At 39.4% G+C, this 18,027-nt stretch overlaps 1 protein-coding gene across 2 annotated transcripts; it reads right to left on the bottom strand.

The window, feature by feature from the left end:
* Window positions 1-880: 880 nt before the first annotated feature.
* BCO1 (beta-carotene oxygenase 1) lies at window positions 881-17,444 on the bottom strand. 2 transcript variants are annotated; one of them, XM_027684998.1, is made up of 11 exons: window positions 17,260-17,442; window positions 13,972-14,100; window positions 12,563-12,692; window positions 11,105-11,252; window positions 10,111-10,258; window positions 8,905-9,125; window positions 7,788-8,045; window positions 6,549-6,648; window positions 5,645-5,739; window positions 3,947-4,058; window positions 881-3,307 (listed from the first exon to the last, which is right to left on the bottom strand). In XM_027684998.1, exons 1-11 carry the CDS (start codon window positions 17,333-17,335, stop codon window positions 3,135-3,137), a joined length of 1,590 nt encoding a protein of 529 aa, XP_027540799.1. In that variant the 5' UTR covers window positions 17,336-17,442; the 3' UTR covers window positions 881-3,134. The 2 variants fall into 2 exon arrangements, with proteins under 2 accessions (XP_027540799.1, XP_027540800.1); XM_027684999.1 differs by lacking the exon at window positions 3,947-4,058 and having other exon boundaries at window positions 3,183-3,307; window positions 17,260-17,444.
* Between the last annotated feature and the right edge of the window lie 583 nt (window positions 17,445-18,027).

The raw sequence follows: 18,027 nt of genomic DNA on the forward strand, positions 1-18,027 counted from the left end.
ACTGGTGTGTTTCCGTGCCTCCTGTTACACAGGAAAACATTGTTGTATTTCTGGTTTTTGACTCGTCCTAGTAAACAGTGTTTCTGCTTCCTCCTGCTGCGTATGTGGGGCAACAGGACAAGGTGTAACAGATAATACCCACTTCTAGAGAACAAATTATTTATTATACCTTGTTATTTGTTCGATTTAATGAAAGTCGCGGTAAAAAAAAACAAAACCAAAACAACAACAAACCAAACCACTCTACCGAGGTCCACTTGTAACAGCTCTGAAGTAATGATATGATTCATACCCATGGCCTGATTCTATCACTCTAGTATATACTTTTTTCAGTTGAGATACCTACCCTTACTAGTTTTATTTGCAGTCACTCAATCTAGATTTGTTTTAAGTCATTCCAATAACTCCATGAGCTTTACTGGGCTAATTTATGGCTTAAATTGGTGCAAAAGAAGACTCAAACCTTTCTGCCCTTGAGATTTCATACAGTTTGTCAGCAGCAAACCAAATGACACTCATTAACACGTGCCATGTTGCCACATCAAAAAAACCCACAAGCCATGCAGCCACTTGGCAAAGCGTATCTACATTCCCCGTGCTGCTGTCAGCCTGGAAATGATATGGTGTGTTACCATATTCAGGGTAAATGTTTCATCAGATTAGTATTGCAACCACTAAAAACATTCTTGAACAAATTTGTGATTAGCCACGTGGTTTTATCCCTCTTGTCTCTGCTGCAGGAGGATACTGGGATTGGCAAATCCAGATTTACATCACTGTTTTTCCCTTCAGGTTGACTACAGAGTTGATGCTAATCAAGTCCTGTGTAATGCTGACCAAGGGAATATGGCCCATTTTGTTTAAAAAATCATACCCAAGACAAGTTCTTACAATTTATTTTCTACATTATTTCTGCATGAATGTAAATAACAGGTTTACTTTCTTAGACTACAGGTTGCTTTTATGGTGAGTGTTCCCCTATCATGTCATCTCTACCAGTAAGAATTAGTTCCTCAGAAGTCAATTAATTCCCGTGTCCAAACTCATGATCATCCAAAACCATAACCCTATGAGTTCTACAGAAGAAATTCTGAATAAAAATTCTTAAAATACAATCTATAATAATAGCTAGACTTTTGATTCATTGCCATCTTAGAGTTTCAGAAATATTTGTGGGCACTTGTTAAATCCAAACTTTTTCAGATTAAAAGAAACAACTCCAGAGCTGGTGTCTTTTGCCAATATCACAAATCTTTCCTTCCATACCAGTTCCATATTACATACAAAAATGGAATTCAATTTCTTCTATAGAAGATAAAGTTCTCTTAGATACTAGTGTTAACATGCCTTGGAAACACTAAAGGTGACTATTCCTGCAGACACACCTTACTGAAGTATTTATTTCCATTCTGTGGAACATGTAAACCTCTGAATGCCCAAAACTGCATATTTTAACTAAACCTGACCACAGTGACTTTTTTTTTAACATTAAAAATAGCCTGTATATTCTTTATACTTATAAAGTGCAAAGACTTAAGCAGAGAAACGGAGTTGTAGTTGTTACAGAGCAGACAGGAACCGTGGCTGATGTTGGTGCAGTTCCTGCTCTGCTCTAAACATCTTAGGTAACCATGGACAAGTCACCAAGGCCCAGATTCTCATGTGTTTGGGAGATAATAAATGACAACGATTTCATTCTGCTTCCTACCTGTAAAACAGCATGAGCAGCACAGACACTGTGAGAATGTGTGTATAAAAGTGAGGGATACCTGAGCAGTGTGGTGATATGGACAGACCAGATGAACACCTAAATGGATGGATGTACACCTGGTTTTCTCCATCAGTAAAGATGCCTCCAACAGTAAAGGTATCTACAACAGGAAAATACAATTCAAAGCAAAAAAGCTCCAATTTAAAGAAAAATCAATGCCCCGAACAGGGAAACAGAAATACACTCAGGGGATTAGGAAATGCCATTCCTGTAACAAAAACCAGTCCCACTGTACTTGGCACTTTATGAACTTGATGTTGAAATGTACTTTTTAATTGTGCCTGTTAGTGAGAGTTGGGCACTTTTATTAGGAAGCATCAGGTACAGGCAATGATAAACCCATGTGAGAACAGGGATGCTCCTAAGCAGACATAAAGCAAATGCTCAGCTCTGGCACCAACAGCTTGTATATAGTTTCAGCTTCTGTGTGGTTCAGATGAGACTAGATTAGATCTTTCACTCTTTCCCTAAACAGTTTGTTGTTCATATGTATTGAATTCTGCTAGAAATACACTGCCCTCATTCACATACATACTGTTATTAACAGACACGAGTAGCAATATTAATAAATACTACAATTCTTTTTTATCTTTTACACAACGTAATCATCTAGTTACATGAAATGTCAGATACTGTCCTCAAGGAAAACTGATTTAAATACAAAGTGCTTAAGACTGAGTATCACTAAAGTATAATTGAATGATACATAAAAATATATACTCTATTTCAATAAAGTTACTTGGTTTTGTCAACATAAAAGTGCGAAATACACCATGAAATGACTAGCAAAGCTGCAGTATTGTGGATTCTGGATAAGAAAAATGTAGCACCTCGACATAATACTTTGGTTATGGTGGAATTTAAGAAATCAAGCACCAAGAGAATACACTGTCATGAATTATTAATATAGTAGATAGTTTAACATGAGGTTCTTCTGGCAGGAGACAACTTTCATTGTCAGCTGCAGTCTTGCAACAGTCCATGGAAGTTCCATGACCTGCAGCCATCTGTGACTCATGCCATGCGTCACCCTATAAATACAGTACTTCATTGCCTCACAAAGCTTGAGCCTGCTCAAATAAAACATTTCTTGCTACCTTTGTCTCCTATTCCCTGCCCCGTGAGTTGTATAAAACATTAGCACTTCATACTCGTAATTCTTCTTTTGGAATAGTGATAGACCAGTTGTGCATATAATAATTTGTAACAAAAGTCATTGCTATCTCTTATAAGAGATTATATATGGATATTGAAGAGATTATAATTAGTCATTTCTTGTCATAAGAGAAGGTTGTTCCTGAAGGATATTATCCCCCATTCAGTAGAAGGTTGTCTCGGTCTGTGCAATAAGACAAACAGCATTTTATTCAGTCTCAGTCTTCAAATCTTGCTCTGGTATAAACACTCCATGCAGGTCCAGATGCATTTCTACATCTACTGTGGCTCGTCCCACTTCTGTGAACGTTTTAGCATCCAAGACAACTAGGAAGGGTGCTTTCTTTGGATCAGTCCTCACAACACAGCTCAGAACAACACCTGTGATGTACAAATGAAGAATTAGAAGCATATAATAGTTACAGCAAGCAGGAAAGAGAACACTGTCAGGAAACAGGTCTTATTTCCTGAGAGTTTTAGAATACTAAGTGCTTTGCTAGATCCAGTAGTTTACTGAGAGGGCTCAAGAACTAATGGATGCTTCTCTTCTGTGCTTTCTGCTGGTCTGCCTGCAGTTCATTGGGAAGGAAAACAAGCAAACCAACACCGAACTGTTCCTGGTATTTTTTGGGCTCATCCTCTCAGCTGTTTGCCATTTGCCTTTGCAAGGGCTCAGCTGAGAACAGAACTGGATGGAGATTACAGGAATACTTGCAGTGCCACTGGTTCTCACTGGTAACATCACTGACTTCCCACTGTTGATGAATCCATCTTTGAGTGGCTCTCTGGAAAGTCCTAAGCACGGGTTTTATTGTTTATGGCTCCGTTGAGACATTACGAAGCTGATTTTGCTCTATTGTTACTTTGGTTTTCTGTCTGCAGGAATAAAATGGCTGGTGCTAATTTTAATCTCCCAGTGGAAGCATGAACCCAGCTTTCTTGACTAAGAACAATGAAACTTGTAAGATTTAATACAAAACTCATGTAACCCCAGCTTTCGGAATGTTGTCGTTATTTTACCGTCATCCTCTTCTCTTGCATCAGGGCTGGGAACAAAGACGGGCTCTGATGGCCAGCAGTCCTCCCCTCCCCAGTGGAGCATTTCCTTTGTCTGGGTATTAAATTTTGCAATCTAAATTGTTGTGACCAGAAAAGAAAAACGTCAGTGACCCCAACAGTAGCTTTTTCCAAAGGTACAATGTGAACACACAGCTGGCAGGGGGCACCAGTGCTAAGGGTTGAGGAGCAACAAGGCACAAGAAGGAAACACCTGGAAAATGTTACATTTTGGAGTCATATTTAGTGGCTGCATAATCACACAACGTTCTTTTCATTTCGTTAGATTACAATTGCACCTTCCATTTATAGTTTACAAATACTAACAGATCATGAGATCTTCAGTGTAAATAATGCCCTCACTATACAGAGTCCAAGGCCCAGAACATTTAAGTCCTTGTGCCAATTCACTGAGATTCTGCAGTAGAGCAGAAAACATTTTCTAATCCTGTGAATTATTTTCCCTATTTCTCAAGGCCTTCTATTGTGCAGTAGGGTACATGTGCCAGAACCAAGGCTATTCATAGTGAGGGGTAAAGATTAAACCAGTGGGGCAGACACTGGAATTTACTGAAGGAGCAGAGTGTGGATTTTCATCTCACTGAGTGGCCAAACCAATTGCCAGAGAGGATGCCTGGCATTTTCAGTTCAATTCCATTAAGGCCTCTTCTCTACCCACACAGATGCAGTTCTATTCTTTTCCCTTTTGATCTTAAGCCAAAAAAATATGTTTACACAAAAGTGAAACTATTCTGATTAGTGGAGGAAGAATTTGGAAGAATTCTCTTGTCTAACTTCAAGATTACAGCAATTTCACTGACAGACTTTACCTTATTATATTGGATTATATGTGGATTATATGTGGTGGTGGTTGTGCTTGCATTCATTAAAGTGCAACTGATGTAAAAAAGAAAATCTCCTAACAGCTTCTTTTGTTATGTTTAAGTCAATCAGGGATTATCTACACTGGAAATCACAAACTTGCAGATCTGTTTGAGCTTCTGTCAAATATGCTGCAATAAATTTTCTTGCATCATGCAGAAATCCAGCTTTATTTTGTAATCAGTTGTGGTAATTATATACAAGAACCAACAGTGACCTCAATTTGTGCTGCCTTGTAGTCACAGAACAAGAACTGTAAAGAGTGAGTTTGTCTGTGTAACATTCTTACCTTCAAATATTAACACTAAAGGCTGTCTCCTGAAAAGCTGGCATCATGCACAGGTAAACAAAGCATTTGCTACCCTCTAATAGAGAACCAGCCAATAAAATAGAAAGCTTTCTGAAAAATTAGATATTGTTTTAATATTTAAAGTTTATTAGGTAGTGTTGCAATGTCTTATTTTTTGTTAGCTTTTGTAAAGGTAAAAAAGTATTAAATATGTACATCTATCAGTACTTCTTCCTACTCTCTCCTTTGTAGCTCTTGGCACATTACAGAAGGTTCAGCCCAACAGAGCAGAAAACTGAGGGTCTCAGTAACTATTCAAGAGTCTTTGTGGGAATTGAAAGCTGGAGAAAGAAGCCTGAGTTTATTAATACTTTATCAGGGAAATGGTACAACATGAGCTTACCCTCATAAGAATTCAGGCTTTTCATGTTTCTTTGCGTGTGAATGACCCACAAATGGGAAAACACTGACTTTGTAAATGTTAATTTTACCTTTGTAGGAACTGGACTCCACTGCACTTCTGTTGCAAAGACATACTTGTATTTTTTGCCATTGTAGTCATAGTTGATGCGAGGCAGTTCTATCCCTGGGTAAAATAAAGTTCAAGAGTTAGGAACAAGAAAAGAAAAATAACTGAAATGTACATTTACATATACCAATCTCCAGAAAGTTTTGCCCTGTGGAAAACCCTGACACTATTTAATAAAGATGTTGCATAGAGTTTGTATGTCTGAATTTCTAAGAAGCAGAAGACGGGTGTTAATAAAATTAAGCCAGGGTTGTTAGTTCAAAAACTGACAATATTTCATTCTTAGGGATTCATTATACTGGAATTCATGAAGGTTTTTTTTGGTGTGGGTTTTTTAATTTCTTCATAAATATATGACCTGAACAACTGAGATAAAACTGGAGGCTACCATTCTAAGACATTACTTTCACTTTAGGTAAATATATGCTATTTGCATATTCCTGTTATTATCCCCTGAAAAAAGGTTAAAAATCCGCTTTTCAAGGCAATCTTTATAAAATACAGTAAAAACTGAAGGTGCTATTTATAACAGACCCATTTAACTAAAATGACTCTTGTAACAGGTAGATTTGCAAGCCCTATTAATAGATGTGAGATCAGACTTGGGATCCTGTATTAACACAAAACTGATGTAACATCAGGCATTTAAATGTTCAGGGTCATGTATTACTGGATAGACCCAGAGGAAGGCAGTAAAGAAGAAAAAGATACTGTCAATATCTACACTAAGCATGGTCATTAAGTGTGTCATTTCCCTTTGCTTTATAAAGATTTTCCATATATGAACAGCTCTCAGGCATTATTAGAGTGCACTTCTGTGTGTGTAGGAGAATGTATTTGAGATCTGTACGATGGTTATGTCTCACCTTCACACAGTATTTCAGGCTGGCAGTAGATCCCATCTTTCTCCTTTACAGCAGTTGCAGTAGAGGGAATTGTGACTAAATTAGAACCTACTCCAGCGTCCTGAAAGAGATATACACTGAAAACCCTTGTGTCTGTAAGGATATGCTTCTAATTTAGATTTTTCATCGTGTTTGATATTAATATAAACAATGTGGGGAGTAAACAAATAATCAGCTTTCAAGAAGATCCTTCTTATGGTGTTTATCTTGTAACATTGTGAGGTTTTCATGAGAAATCCTGTTATACTCAGAGTATTTTAATATATCATAGAATAATCATTTTGAATCACACTGAGTCCTTAGAAAGGTTTAGATACATGTGGCTATGTTCCAAAAGTACAACAAATTTGTGAATTAAATGAATGAAGATGGGTTTCAAAGAACTGGGTATCAAATTCCCACTAGAAGTCACCAATGTTAGGTTTTTGCACCTGCTAAAAATCAAGTGCAAAAATAGGTGTAATACACTCTTTTAATATGCTACTGCTGAATTCTTAAGGTTGCACAGGGTAGTTTGAACAGCTGGTGTGATCCAACACATCCTTTGTCAGTGCTGCAGAGCTGTTTCTGAAACATGAACAAAGCAGCAAGATTCCAGGATGTAGAAAGAAAAAGTAATATCCATTCCAAAAGTATCAGGCAGAAACTTGCCCAAGTTGCTGGGCAGTATAAGATCTTCTGTGCAAACAATGATGTAAAATGATGTTTTAAATTAAACTGAAAGATAAAATCTTTTCTCTTCCTGGTGTATCTCACACTTAAATGAAATCTTCTTACTTTAATATAACCACCGCAATGGTTGGGAGCGTGTGTGTATTAAATGCAGGCTTCCAGTAAAGTGCAGTGAACAGACTGTGAAAAACCTCACACATGCCCTTGCAGCCAGCAGCCAAGGTGATATATCTGCTTGTGTTTGATGGCATTTAACAAATAATCTCCCTGGTAAGAGAATGCCACGTTCCCAATAGCCCTGTTCTCCACAAGGGATGGTGTCAGCACCTGGATCCACGTAACTGTGTCCAGCTGTTTGCTGCCATTTCTCACAATACACACACAAAACAAACCTCCTGCCCATTTTGTGTATCCCAGAATCAGAAATTTGCACATAAAGGCTGGCAACTAGTAATTCACCCATTGATCACACTGATGTATTTTAAAGTACTGATCAAAGAACACGTTAAACAGCCATTTTCTTTCTACCTTGTCAAACTGTAGAGGAACAACAAATCGTTTGCAGGTCGGGATGGAGGTGAGCTTGGTGTTCTCTTCAAAGTCTTTGTTCATGTTTTTTAAATAGAACATGTCATATAAGCTATTGTCTGTATAGGAAATAATATCAAAAATAATGTGGCCATCCTCTTCATAAGCATTTACATGGTGGAAAAACACCATGGCATCAGTATAAAACTTGGTGGACAGTTCTTTTTTAGTCCTCCTGTCTACAAAGTGAAACCAAGTCTGAAAGATAAAAAAACATTATTGAAAACTGTTCATAGTCAGCAAATAGCTATTTAGAAAACTGTTTTCTAATGGTAACCATCACCATTCTAATCACTGTCTCTCTACTGAAGCACAGTAAGAGCTCGGGGTTTGCTGCTGGGAGACAAGAGGTTCCAACCTGAAGGCCAAAAAATGCTGGAATAAAATGAGTGTGGAAGAGCTTTAAGCTCCTTTTACTATTGCAAATTACTTTTGGGCTAGGCTGAGGATTGAAATTTTCCAGTAAAACCTGGAAAATCCCCTGCTCTCTTTTTAAGTTAAATAAATCTGCCTTGGTCGAGGGTCTCTGTACTGCTCTGTGCTGATGCCCTGTACCCCAGCAAGTCCCATTTATTGATGGCCAGAGCATCAATAAGTGGAAACATGGTCCTCAGAAAACAGGTTTTTTTCCCTCAGTTGCCACAGTGAAAGACTCTCCTTTTGTTCAGTGCAGGCTGCTCCACCAATTTGGTTCTATCACATGCAATGCCCCCAGAGCAGATCTCATCCACAGCATTTTGTCTGGGCCAGGAGCAACTGGATGTGTCTCAGATGCTGGTGCAGGTTGGAATTTCTCTGCTAGAACACAGTATTTCTAACAGTACCTACTTTCTAAACTACCCTCTTTCTCAAGAGCTTCAGCATATTTATTTGTGAAATTTCTGGACATGGGAGATAGCATTCAAAAAAAGACAACTTCTAAACAAACTGTGCAACACGAAAGCCAAGGGTTTAAAAAAACGAGGGACTACTGAAATGAATGAACCAGATGAAACAGAACAGCATGGAAGAGGTCACTGGCCTGCCTGATTCCCTTGCTCAGCATCAGGAAAAATACCTTGTCATCCTTATTGAAGGCAAGGCAGGAAGCCCAGGTCACCCCTCGGATGTAAGCAGTTGCCATTTTGACAATATCCAGCCTGAAGGGCTGCTCTACGAAGATGATGTAATTTTCTGTGATGCCAAAGCTGTGGTAGTAGCTGGGGTGGAGCAGAGAGCGAGAAGGGATGGAGCAAACCACTTCCAGGTGTTTGAAACAAGATTTCTTCTTTTCTTGTTCTGAATAGAAACAAAAATGGTCAAAAATAAAAATATATTTATAATAAGTTCCTATCCAAACTTGCGCTTGGATTTCTTCCATGCATAGAAGAACAGGTTCCTCTCACTTTTAGTTGCATTTTCCTGTTAAGAAAGTGGTTTGTTTACTACTGTATAATTAACATAGAAGTTTGCATCCCAGTGAAGCAACACAGTGAAATCACAATGCCAGATGCATTCAGGCAGAGCTCCCTTGTCTTGGGATTTGATTCCACTGGTTACTGCCTTCAGAATTTCCAGCATAGAGGAGAAAGGTGTTCACTTAAATCAGTAGCTTTTAAAAGGAGTTCAAAAAGGAGTCCCCACATTTTTTAACTGCTAAGGAGGTGTTCCTGCTTGACCTATATTGACTTTGTTTGAGCCCCAGCTAGAAAATACAAACTGATCTTGCAGCTGTTGGAGGCCTCTTGATTGTTCAGCAAGGGACAGGCATCCCATTAGCAGCTGATTTTAAACAACACCACACACACACAAAATATTATTTGAAGGAAACAGAGTAAAGGATTTGCTCTGTGAACAAAGGATGGTGTTTCAGCAAGGCCCAGGGTAGGCCAGGTTAGAGAGGAATTTGCTCTATATTAGGTATGATTTGCTTCCCTATCATCACGGTATCAGCATTTTGTGAGAATTTTCATCTATGAAGAAATTAAAATTTACAACTTCCAATTATATATACTGCCCTATAGAGAAAACTGGTTTTAAAATCTTCATCTGAAAGTAAGGTCCTTCCTACTGAAATACCCTGTTTGTACAGGACTCAAGATGAACCTTTGTAAGAGCACATGCCCAGACAGGCTAAGCAGTTAACATGAAGTTCACAATAAATTGAAATTAAGAAAATGAATACCACTGGTAGCTAGATGAGCTGTATCCCTCCTCCTTACCCTCAGAAGAAAAGAAATTGCTAACAAGTTTCTAGAAAATACCAATAAAAGACATATCTTACCTGGCACAGAGGAAGGAATCTTAAATAGAACATATTTTGTCTTCCCTTTATCAACTATTGAAGTGCCCATGTTGAGAATATTTCCAGCACTGTCATAGTGTGGGTGAGATGTTGTCACATTTACAGCTACGTATTTGTTGTAGTCAACCTGGAAAATGATACAATAAGAGATCTGAGAGAAGTGTAAGAGAATTAAAATTGATCTCAGCTAACACCACAAATCCACCAGCTTTTTAGCACCGGCAGCCTTTTATTGGCACCCCATTTTCAAATGACCTTGAAATTTAAATATTTAAACCAAATGGCTTAAGTTAAATGATTTCCTAATTCAAGGCTAAAACTAAGTTACAGAATCTGAATAACAGTCACACCTCCCTTGCAGCCACATAACACCAGGGGAGGATCAGCTAAAGAAATTCCTGTGTGAATTCCCATTTCACCCTGGAATCAGTTTATTTAACAGGGCTGTGGGTCTGGCAACCTGCTGGAGATTTCTGTTTGATTTAAATTTTGGAAGTTGTACTCAAACTGTACTGCATGCTAGAAAAAACCTCACTGTATATTTCTATATATCAAGATTCCATTTTGATAATTAAGTAATATCTTGCATAAGGTTCTTGAAAAGTAGTCATATAACTGACCTACTGACTTGATAATTATGTAAATAATTTTATAACTGAGATACATAATAATGGCAATTATCCAAAATAATCATGTGATTGTGGTATTATTCCTGCAACCTTGCTAGATTATGTACAAGTGAACTTGCTCAAAGCCCCGCTTTTCCTAAACCACATGGGATTTAAATTTGATTTCACGAGTCCTTGAAAGATCTGGTACCTTCACTATTTCACTTTGCCGTGATTTCAAAAGCAAGGCAACAGCAGAAGAAAAATACTTTGTGTCCTGCATGTGTTCAGGGATCCTTATCAGTCAGCTGGAAACTTTATTCACTAGCAGACAAGGAACTAAAAGGACAGGCAGAGGTTTATACCTTGTCCAACGTCTCCAGAGTCTGCGGATTAATTTTCCTGATGAAGTTGGTCTCGCTGGTAGCATAAAAATCCTCCCCAGCTTTCATAATGTTGATCAGGCAGTTGTCTGTGAACTCAGGAATGGTGTGAGACAAATAGCAGAATGCCCTGTACAGAGGGAAATTCCCAATGGGTTCGTTAGAGCTGGAAGCTGGAGCTGCTTTCCCCTGCACAGAGCACAAGTCCCCCGGGCAGTGTGACCTGGGGCTGTCTCCCTTTGCTGTGCCCTCTCCTGGCAGCTCCCACACTGCCTCGGTGGAAAGGGTGGAAAAGAAAAGGAGATGGACTTCTCCAATGCCCTTGGCCTGGGGGAGGGTTAAGGACATGCAAGCAAATGTTTTTCCATGCACAAATGGGCATCCAGGCCCATCCCTGCTGTCAGCTCTAACACAGGCACTGCTTTAGCAGGATGGGCTAATTACACACTCCCCTGTGCCTTCCTTGGGAAAATTTGGCCTAGCAGTTCCTACCTAAAATCTGGAAGGTTTTTCAGTGCATGCTTTCATAAATAGATAGTCATATACTCCCTGAAGGAATATTTTTGTTCCCAGTGTTATCCCATATCACAATCATGATTTCAAAGATCAAACTTCACACGTGGGCTCCAAAGTTTTTCTTATTAGTGTAGGATTTTATCATAGTCCCTGGAAGCCAAGACAAACTTGCTTATATCCCTTTTGAACTTAAAATGCCAGTTACTCAATTACTGCTGGAAGAGGGAAGAAAATCATCTGATCTCAGGGGAACAACTTGCAACATATCAGCTGTTTTGCAAGAACTGTTCCTGCATGTTTTCTTACCAAATATCATGTTTGAGGTTCAGCCAGGAAGTAGAGAGGGGTGAGCTATTGGCATTTGTTAGGGAATACCTACAGCCAATCTTACAAGACCAAGGATAACGTGATGGCTCACACCTCGCCTCCCTGTAAAATCAGCTTTAACCAAAAAGCTTTTCTGATTTTTTGCAGTTATTGATGCTTCTCTTCTTTTTGTTGAATAGACTCTGCATTAATTCCTTCCCCATCTCTTAGTCCTGGGCAGGGCTGAGGGTTGGGCTTGATGACCCTTGTGGGCCCCTTCCAACTCAGCATATTCTGTGATTCTGTGATCTTTTCCTCTCTTGCTGCTTCTCCTCTTACAGAGGATCATAAGTTTTGCGAAACGCTCGAGAAAGAAAATGTTTGTTTTTTACAGAAAATGTTTGTTTTTTACAGAATCTGTTTGCACTGAGTGAATAAACCAGCCAATATTGGTGACAAAATCAATTTACAGTGTTTGCCTTAGACTGATCCACAGAGGCCTTCTCAATATTTAGTAACTGTAAATTTGCCCAACAAATTTTATTACTGTACAGATGTGTCAGGGTAAACAGGGAGAGAAGCAGACAGAAGAATCTGGTTGGGGAAAGTGTTGCTTACTTGGCAAAGATGTTTTTACATGGATCTGGATAAGCCATAGTCCCAAACTCAGACACCACGATTCTGTTTGCTTCTACGTTGCAGTTGTACGTGTCGCTTCGGAGGTACTTACTTCTGTAGTAAACTTCACCTGAAGAACAACAAACAGGTTTCCATCACATTTTATACTTAGTTCTTCAGAAAATTAGCAAATTAGGTAAAGTTTCTCGAGCAGCTGTCCTTTAGCTGACAACAGTTTGGAACAATCTCACAGGCTTTGTGAGATTGGTAGCAATTTGTCAAGATGCCCTGACTCCCAACACTTTTGGGCAGTACTGGGGGGATTTTGAGGGGAAAGAAAGGATTTGGATAAATTGTTCCAGTAAAATAAAACACTCTGTGCAAAAATGATTAATTATACAATCCATATATAGGTGTGATAAATCTCCTGTTTTGGCAAAATCTAGTTATGAGAGAGTAACAAATTGCTTGAAGGAATCAATGTCTGCCCTAAAATATTTAATGGCCCCTTACACTTGAACTAAGTGAGCTCTGTTTGCTTTAGATAATTAAAACATACTGGTAATTTAAAAAACACTGACCATTTCTTTATAGGTTATTTTGTTAAGGATGTAGATCTGGACAGGCAAGGAGATCCTGCAGTTGCATTTAATGCTTCCAATCACAGAAATGAAAACTAAAAAGTAAGCACTAGGATTGGAGGATGGCAAGAGTAAATCCCTTTTTTTTTTTATAGATACATACTTTTTGCCACAAGAATCTAGGTGTAAAACACACTGTAAAACAGTTGAATGAATGAAAAATGCTCTAACAGAAAACAAAAAAATGTGATTGTTTAGGATAGAGGAGCTGCCTGTTTTCCCCATAAAGATGACAAGCAGGAGGATGGACTGTAGGGGTGTCAAATATACCTAAGTGAGGTTTGATGTGTGAAGTGACACAGTGGCCCAGTTATTCTGCTGGCAGCTGTTATAGCTGCAACCAAATCCCCAAAGGGGATGTCAGTCTTCCCTGAAATTAGGCTGTTCATCCACAACAGAAAATCTCCAGATATTACAGGGCTGATCCATTTTAAAACAGCAGAGGTTTTCTTGCTCTGGGTGGAAGGCAAAGGCTGCCCTGCAGTGACCTGCCCAGAGCTGGTTTTGTGCTGTCAACACTGAACTTTGGCACTCTTGAAAAAAGGACAATATAACATCTCCCTGATAACAGCCCTGCAGAGACACTCCTGCTCCAGACAGGGAGGTGGGAGGCTGCTTGGAGACACTTTCCCCACAGCAGTTCCCACACAAGCCACTCTGCAGAAAAAAACCTCAAACGCTCTAATCCAGCTCAAAACAGAATTAGCAACGTAAGGCACCAAAATATGAGTTGTGGGGCTGTTTTTAGTGTGATGTGCAACAACTCACCATTTTTGAACGTAAAGCTGTGCAGCAGAGCCAAGCCATCAAACCAGTGGTTGTACTTGGTGTCCCCTATGGTGTGCATCCCTGGGCCATTCCGCAGAAGGATCCCTTGCAACCAAGTGGGCAGCTGACCTATAAACAGAAAGGAGTTACCAGTAGCCATTCATTTAGGTGAGGGGCCTGTTCCAGGACACTTTTCTGAAGGGCAAAGGTTTCATATAGTCACACAGACTACCGGTGTGTTAAGATTTGCAGTACTATACAATTATGTTGGAGTTTGGGTTCACCAAAATTTCCTCTGCTCACAAATGTAACATTCTGCATGACTATTGCTATATGAGATTGCTGTAAGAAGATGAGATTGCTGGAATGTAATTTGTTAATTATCAGGATGCAAATAAAGTTGGACTTTTCTTTGCTGCACTCAGATTTTACAGCGATACATTTCAACCCCTTTATTCGTGCCAGGAAAAGCTAGAGCTTATCAGAAAGAAACATATTTTATGGGTTAGATGACTTGCACTGGCCTTCAAGATATCAATTTAGACTTCAGGCTAAATTAATTCCAGTAAAAATCCCATTAATTAAATTACACAGCATAATGTAGTGTCATTTTGGGAGTACTTTTGTGACATTAGTCATAATGTGGTGCTTCGTACACAAATAAAGTGCAGGAATATTATACTGAAAATATGTAAGTACTGTTGAGCTTTGAATCAGAAATGCTCCTCATCAAATCCCTGCAAGAAAAATATTACCTACCATTTGACTCACAGAATGACAACAATTAAAGAATGTCATTGGGGTTAAAGAGATGAACAAAAGCACAACAGATATTAAATGAAAAGCCTCACTTGTTTCTCTTTGTGTATGCCTCCTGAGGGAACATTTAAAATTACATACTGCTTCTCCACACAGTTAGAATCATAGATTCATAGGATAGTTTGGGTTGGAAGGGACTTTAAAGATTATTTAGTTCCACCCCCTGCCTTGGGCAGGGGCACCTTCCACTAGACCAGGTTGCTCAAAGCCCCATCCAGCCTGGCCTTGAACAATTCCAGGGATTGGGCAGCCATCATCCATCATTAGGGCATAACTTCATTAGGGTTACAGTTCTGGAATACATGAGGAAGATAAAAAATTGTTGACACAACAGATGAAGAATTTTTTTTCCTCATTTTCTGGTTTTTTTTCTTTTTTACCCCTAGAAGATCCTGGAAAACCAAACCTTACTTCCCTCTCTGACACAAGAAATTCCAAAGCAACAATTATAGTACATTTTTTGTGTATGACGAACGTGGTTTAACCCTTAATACAGGTAATTGCACAAAACCTGAGTAACTAAAAACAGCTGGTGGGAAGACAGTGAGAAATCACCAGTTAGCAAAAGAAAAAAAATCCTTCAGAGAGAATAGGATTATGATCTTAAGAAAGCATATATTCAAAATAGATCCATGATTTTCATTTGGCTGACTACTGACCATTAACTGCTGAACAAGTTGTCTTTTTACGTGCCTAAGATACAAGTGTTTCTCTTCTTGCCACTTCCCTTTCTATACTTCCTGTTATCTGGCAGTAGCAGGTTGAAGCTTTGCTATTTCTCCCATGTTATGGGCAATTCAGGCAACATCCTGCAGCTCCTAGGGCTAAAAATTTTGTTTAGAGATTATTCCTATGTATTAGAGTAATGATGCTCAAAAAGTTTCAGGACAGGCCAATAAAATAATTTTGCTGGAAGAGATAAACGGAGGGAAAAGAGGATCTTCTTTTTAAGGCACTTTGGATTTAATACAGCTTCTGAAACTTCTGGAGCAATTCAGTGTAATTTCTGGCATATTTTCAGTATGGAAAACATGGAGCAAAGGGTCAGCTAGTGAAGTTTTCAGATGAAAATTCATCTTAGTGGGAATTAACCATTTCACACTTGGTACCAATCACTTGGTAAATCACACTTGGTCCCAGTCAGCATCCTAAAGTGTTATACTGCTTTAGAAATCTAGACTTTATTCTTTTCCCTGCCACGTGAGGACACAGGGAAACCCTCAAATATTTGGATATTTATTAACTATTGTAGCAACAGAGTCTCAGACACAGCTGTACATGACTGCCATGGAGAGCATGGGTTAAATTGCAGCTGATCTTAAAAGTACTAGTTGATATTTACAGTGTACATATTGAGTAACAAGGAGCCAAAATATTGGCAGAGCTGAGGACTAGCAAAATATTTAAAGAGGTCAAGGTTTTCTCTGAGTTTTCTTTAGCGATGAAATTTTATATATAGGAATATTTTGTATACATAACTTTATTTTCTGAAATATGCAGTCTTTGTTCAAATAAACTATTGCATAATAGAGATCAGATCTGATAAATGGCTTGTTTGCAAACAACTTCAAATGTTTCAATAAGTAGTTATCTTGAGAAAAAAATAATTGAAAGGCGTAAACCCATAAAGGCATAAAATAATTGAAAGGCCATTATAGCAAAGCACTTTGTCTGACTTGACACAAAATCTTTTCCCATTCAGCCACCAAACTGAACAACAACAAAGTCGTGCAAGTTTTAATTGTCACCTTTTTAAGTGTTGTACTTGGGAAGTGACTTCACAATCAGTGTAAGATTCCTTACATTTCTTGGACTACATATCGCAAACAATACAGCAGAGATTTATTAAACAGGGGTTCTCGGCAACAAACCTCTTCTGTAGCTGTAGCAAAAAAGTCTTCTGTAAAGTAAAAGAAACCAGGACAAATAACAGGCCGGTCAAGCGTTCCTCCCTAGAGAGCCACTTTAAACTGTCCCGCTGAGGGAAACTCCTCAGTTTTTACTGGATTAACTTCTCAACCCTCTTTTTAACGCTACCCGGTGGCAGCCAGTGCTGCTGCTTGACGACGAGCCCGAATTTTAGTGAGCCTCCCCAGGAGCCAGGGAAGAGTGGGAGCGGACAGAGGGAGGGAAGAGTTCCAGAGAAAGAAACCGAAAGCCGGAGCAGCGCCATGGGGGAGGGAGCGGCCGAGATCAAATCCCGCTCTCGTCCCTCACCACCAACTTCGGTGAGCCCTGTTCAAATAGACTTTTGAAAAGTACACAGAATTGCCCGTGAAGTGAGAAAAAGCCCCCAGCAGACTCACAAACATTATCTGAGATCAGTCCTTTAAACAAAATTCCCTCGCGTATCTCCCTCGCTCGGTTTCCCTTTCCAGCGCTGCCTGGGGTGAACAAGCGTCGCAGTTTTTACGGGTCGGAAAACACCAAAACAGCGGCGCGTTTTAGAACAGATTTTCCTTCACTTACCCCGCACCTCGGCTTTTATGGGCTCCGGGTGTTCTTCTTTATTCCTGCCGTACAGTGCCTCCATGGCTGATGACATTCCCGGTTCTTGCTGTGCCCGGCGCTCCAGTCGCCGCCGTGGTTCCCCCCCTGTCTGGCCTCAGAACAGCTTTTTCCTGTTACATATAAAGATAAGGTCAAAGTGCAACCGGTGGCCGGTGGCTTATAGATTGACAATTTATAATAGCTGATCTTTAATCCCTTGCACACACACCGTAATTCTTGCACGTTCGCATGAAAATTAACTCTTTTATCGGTTCAAAGGGGAAAGTGAGAAAAACGTAACTCGCCTGTTTGCTCCCGATGAACGGGGCTGAGGCACAGGCAGGGGGGATGAAACATCCCTGCAGCTTTCCAGGGAAATGTTGGACACTGCCTGTGATGCTTGTCCTGTCTGGCAGGTAAGGAGAGGAGAAGAAAAAAAAATCTCTACCCACCGTTCTGGGTTTGGCTCTTTGGGAGTGACAAACACTTCACAACAGGGGATCATCCTTTCCTTTCATTCTGTGGATTTGAACTGGGCTATTCTATGAGTTAAGAAATTATCATCGCTGAACAGTCATGGGATGTATTTCTTAACATCCAAGCTATTCCAGAGTCAACTGAGTGGCACATCTTTGAATTAAATATCTCTTCACAAATAGTCACTCTACCATATTCACCCGTATGTGACCTGAAACCACTCTGAAAGCATGGCAGGATTCATTTAAATTAAGGCAGATTTTTAACTTC

The sequence above is a fragment of the Neopelma chrysocephalum genome, unplaced genomic scaffold (genome assembly GCF_003984885.1).
Source record: "Neopelma chrysocephalum unplaced genomic scaffold, ASM398488v2 Primary Assembly neopelma1_68, whole genome shotgun sequence".
NCBI classification, from domain to species: Eukaryota; Metazoa; Chordata; class Aves; order Passeriformes; family Pipridae; genus Neopelma; species Neopelma chrysocephalum.

Excerpts from the sequence above, each read along its gene's own strand:
- BCO1 (XM_027684998.1), bottom strand. The coding sequence starts at position 17,335 with ATGTCATCAGCCATGGAGGCACTGTACGGCAGGAATAAAGAAGAACAC. Across the intron at positions 14,101-17,259 it reads CATAAAAGCCGAGGTGCGGG|GTCAGCTGCCCACTTGGTTG; the intron begins GTAAGTGAAGGA and ends TTCTGTTTATAG. Across the intron at positions 5,740-6,548 it reads GCCTGAAATACTGTGTGAAG|GGATAGAACTGCCTCGCATC; the intron begins GTGAGACATAAC and ends TATTTTACCCAG.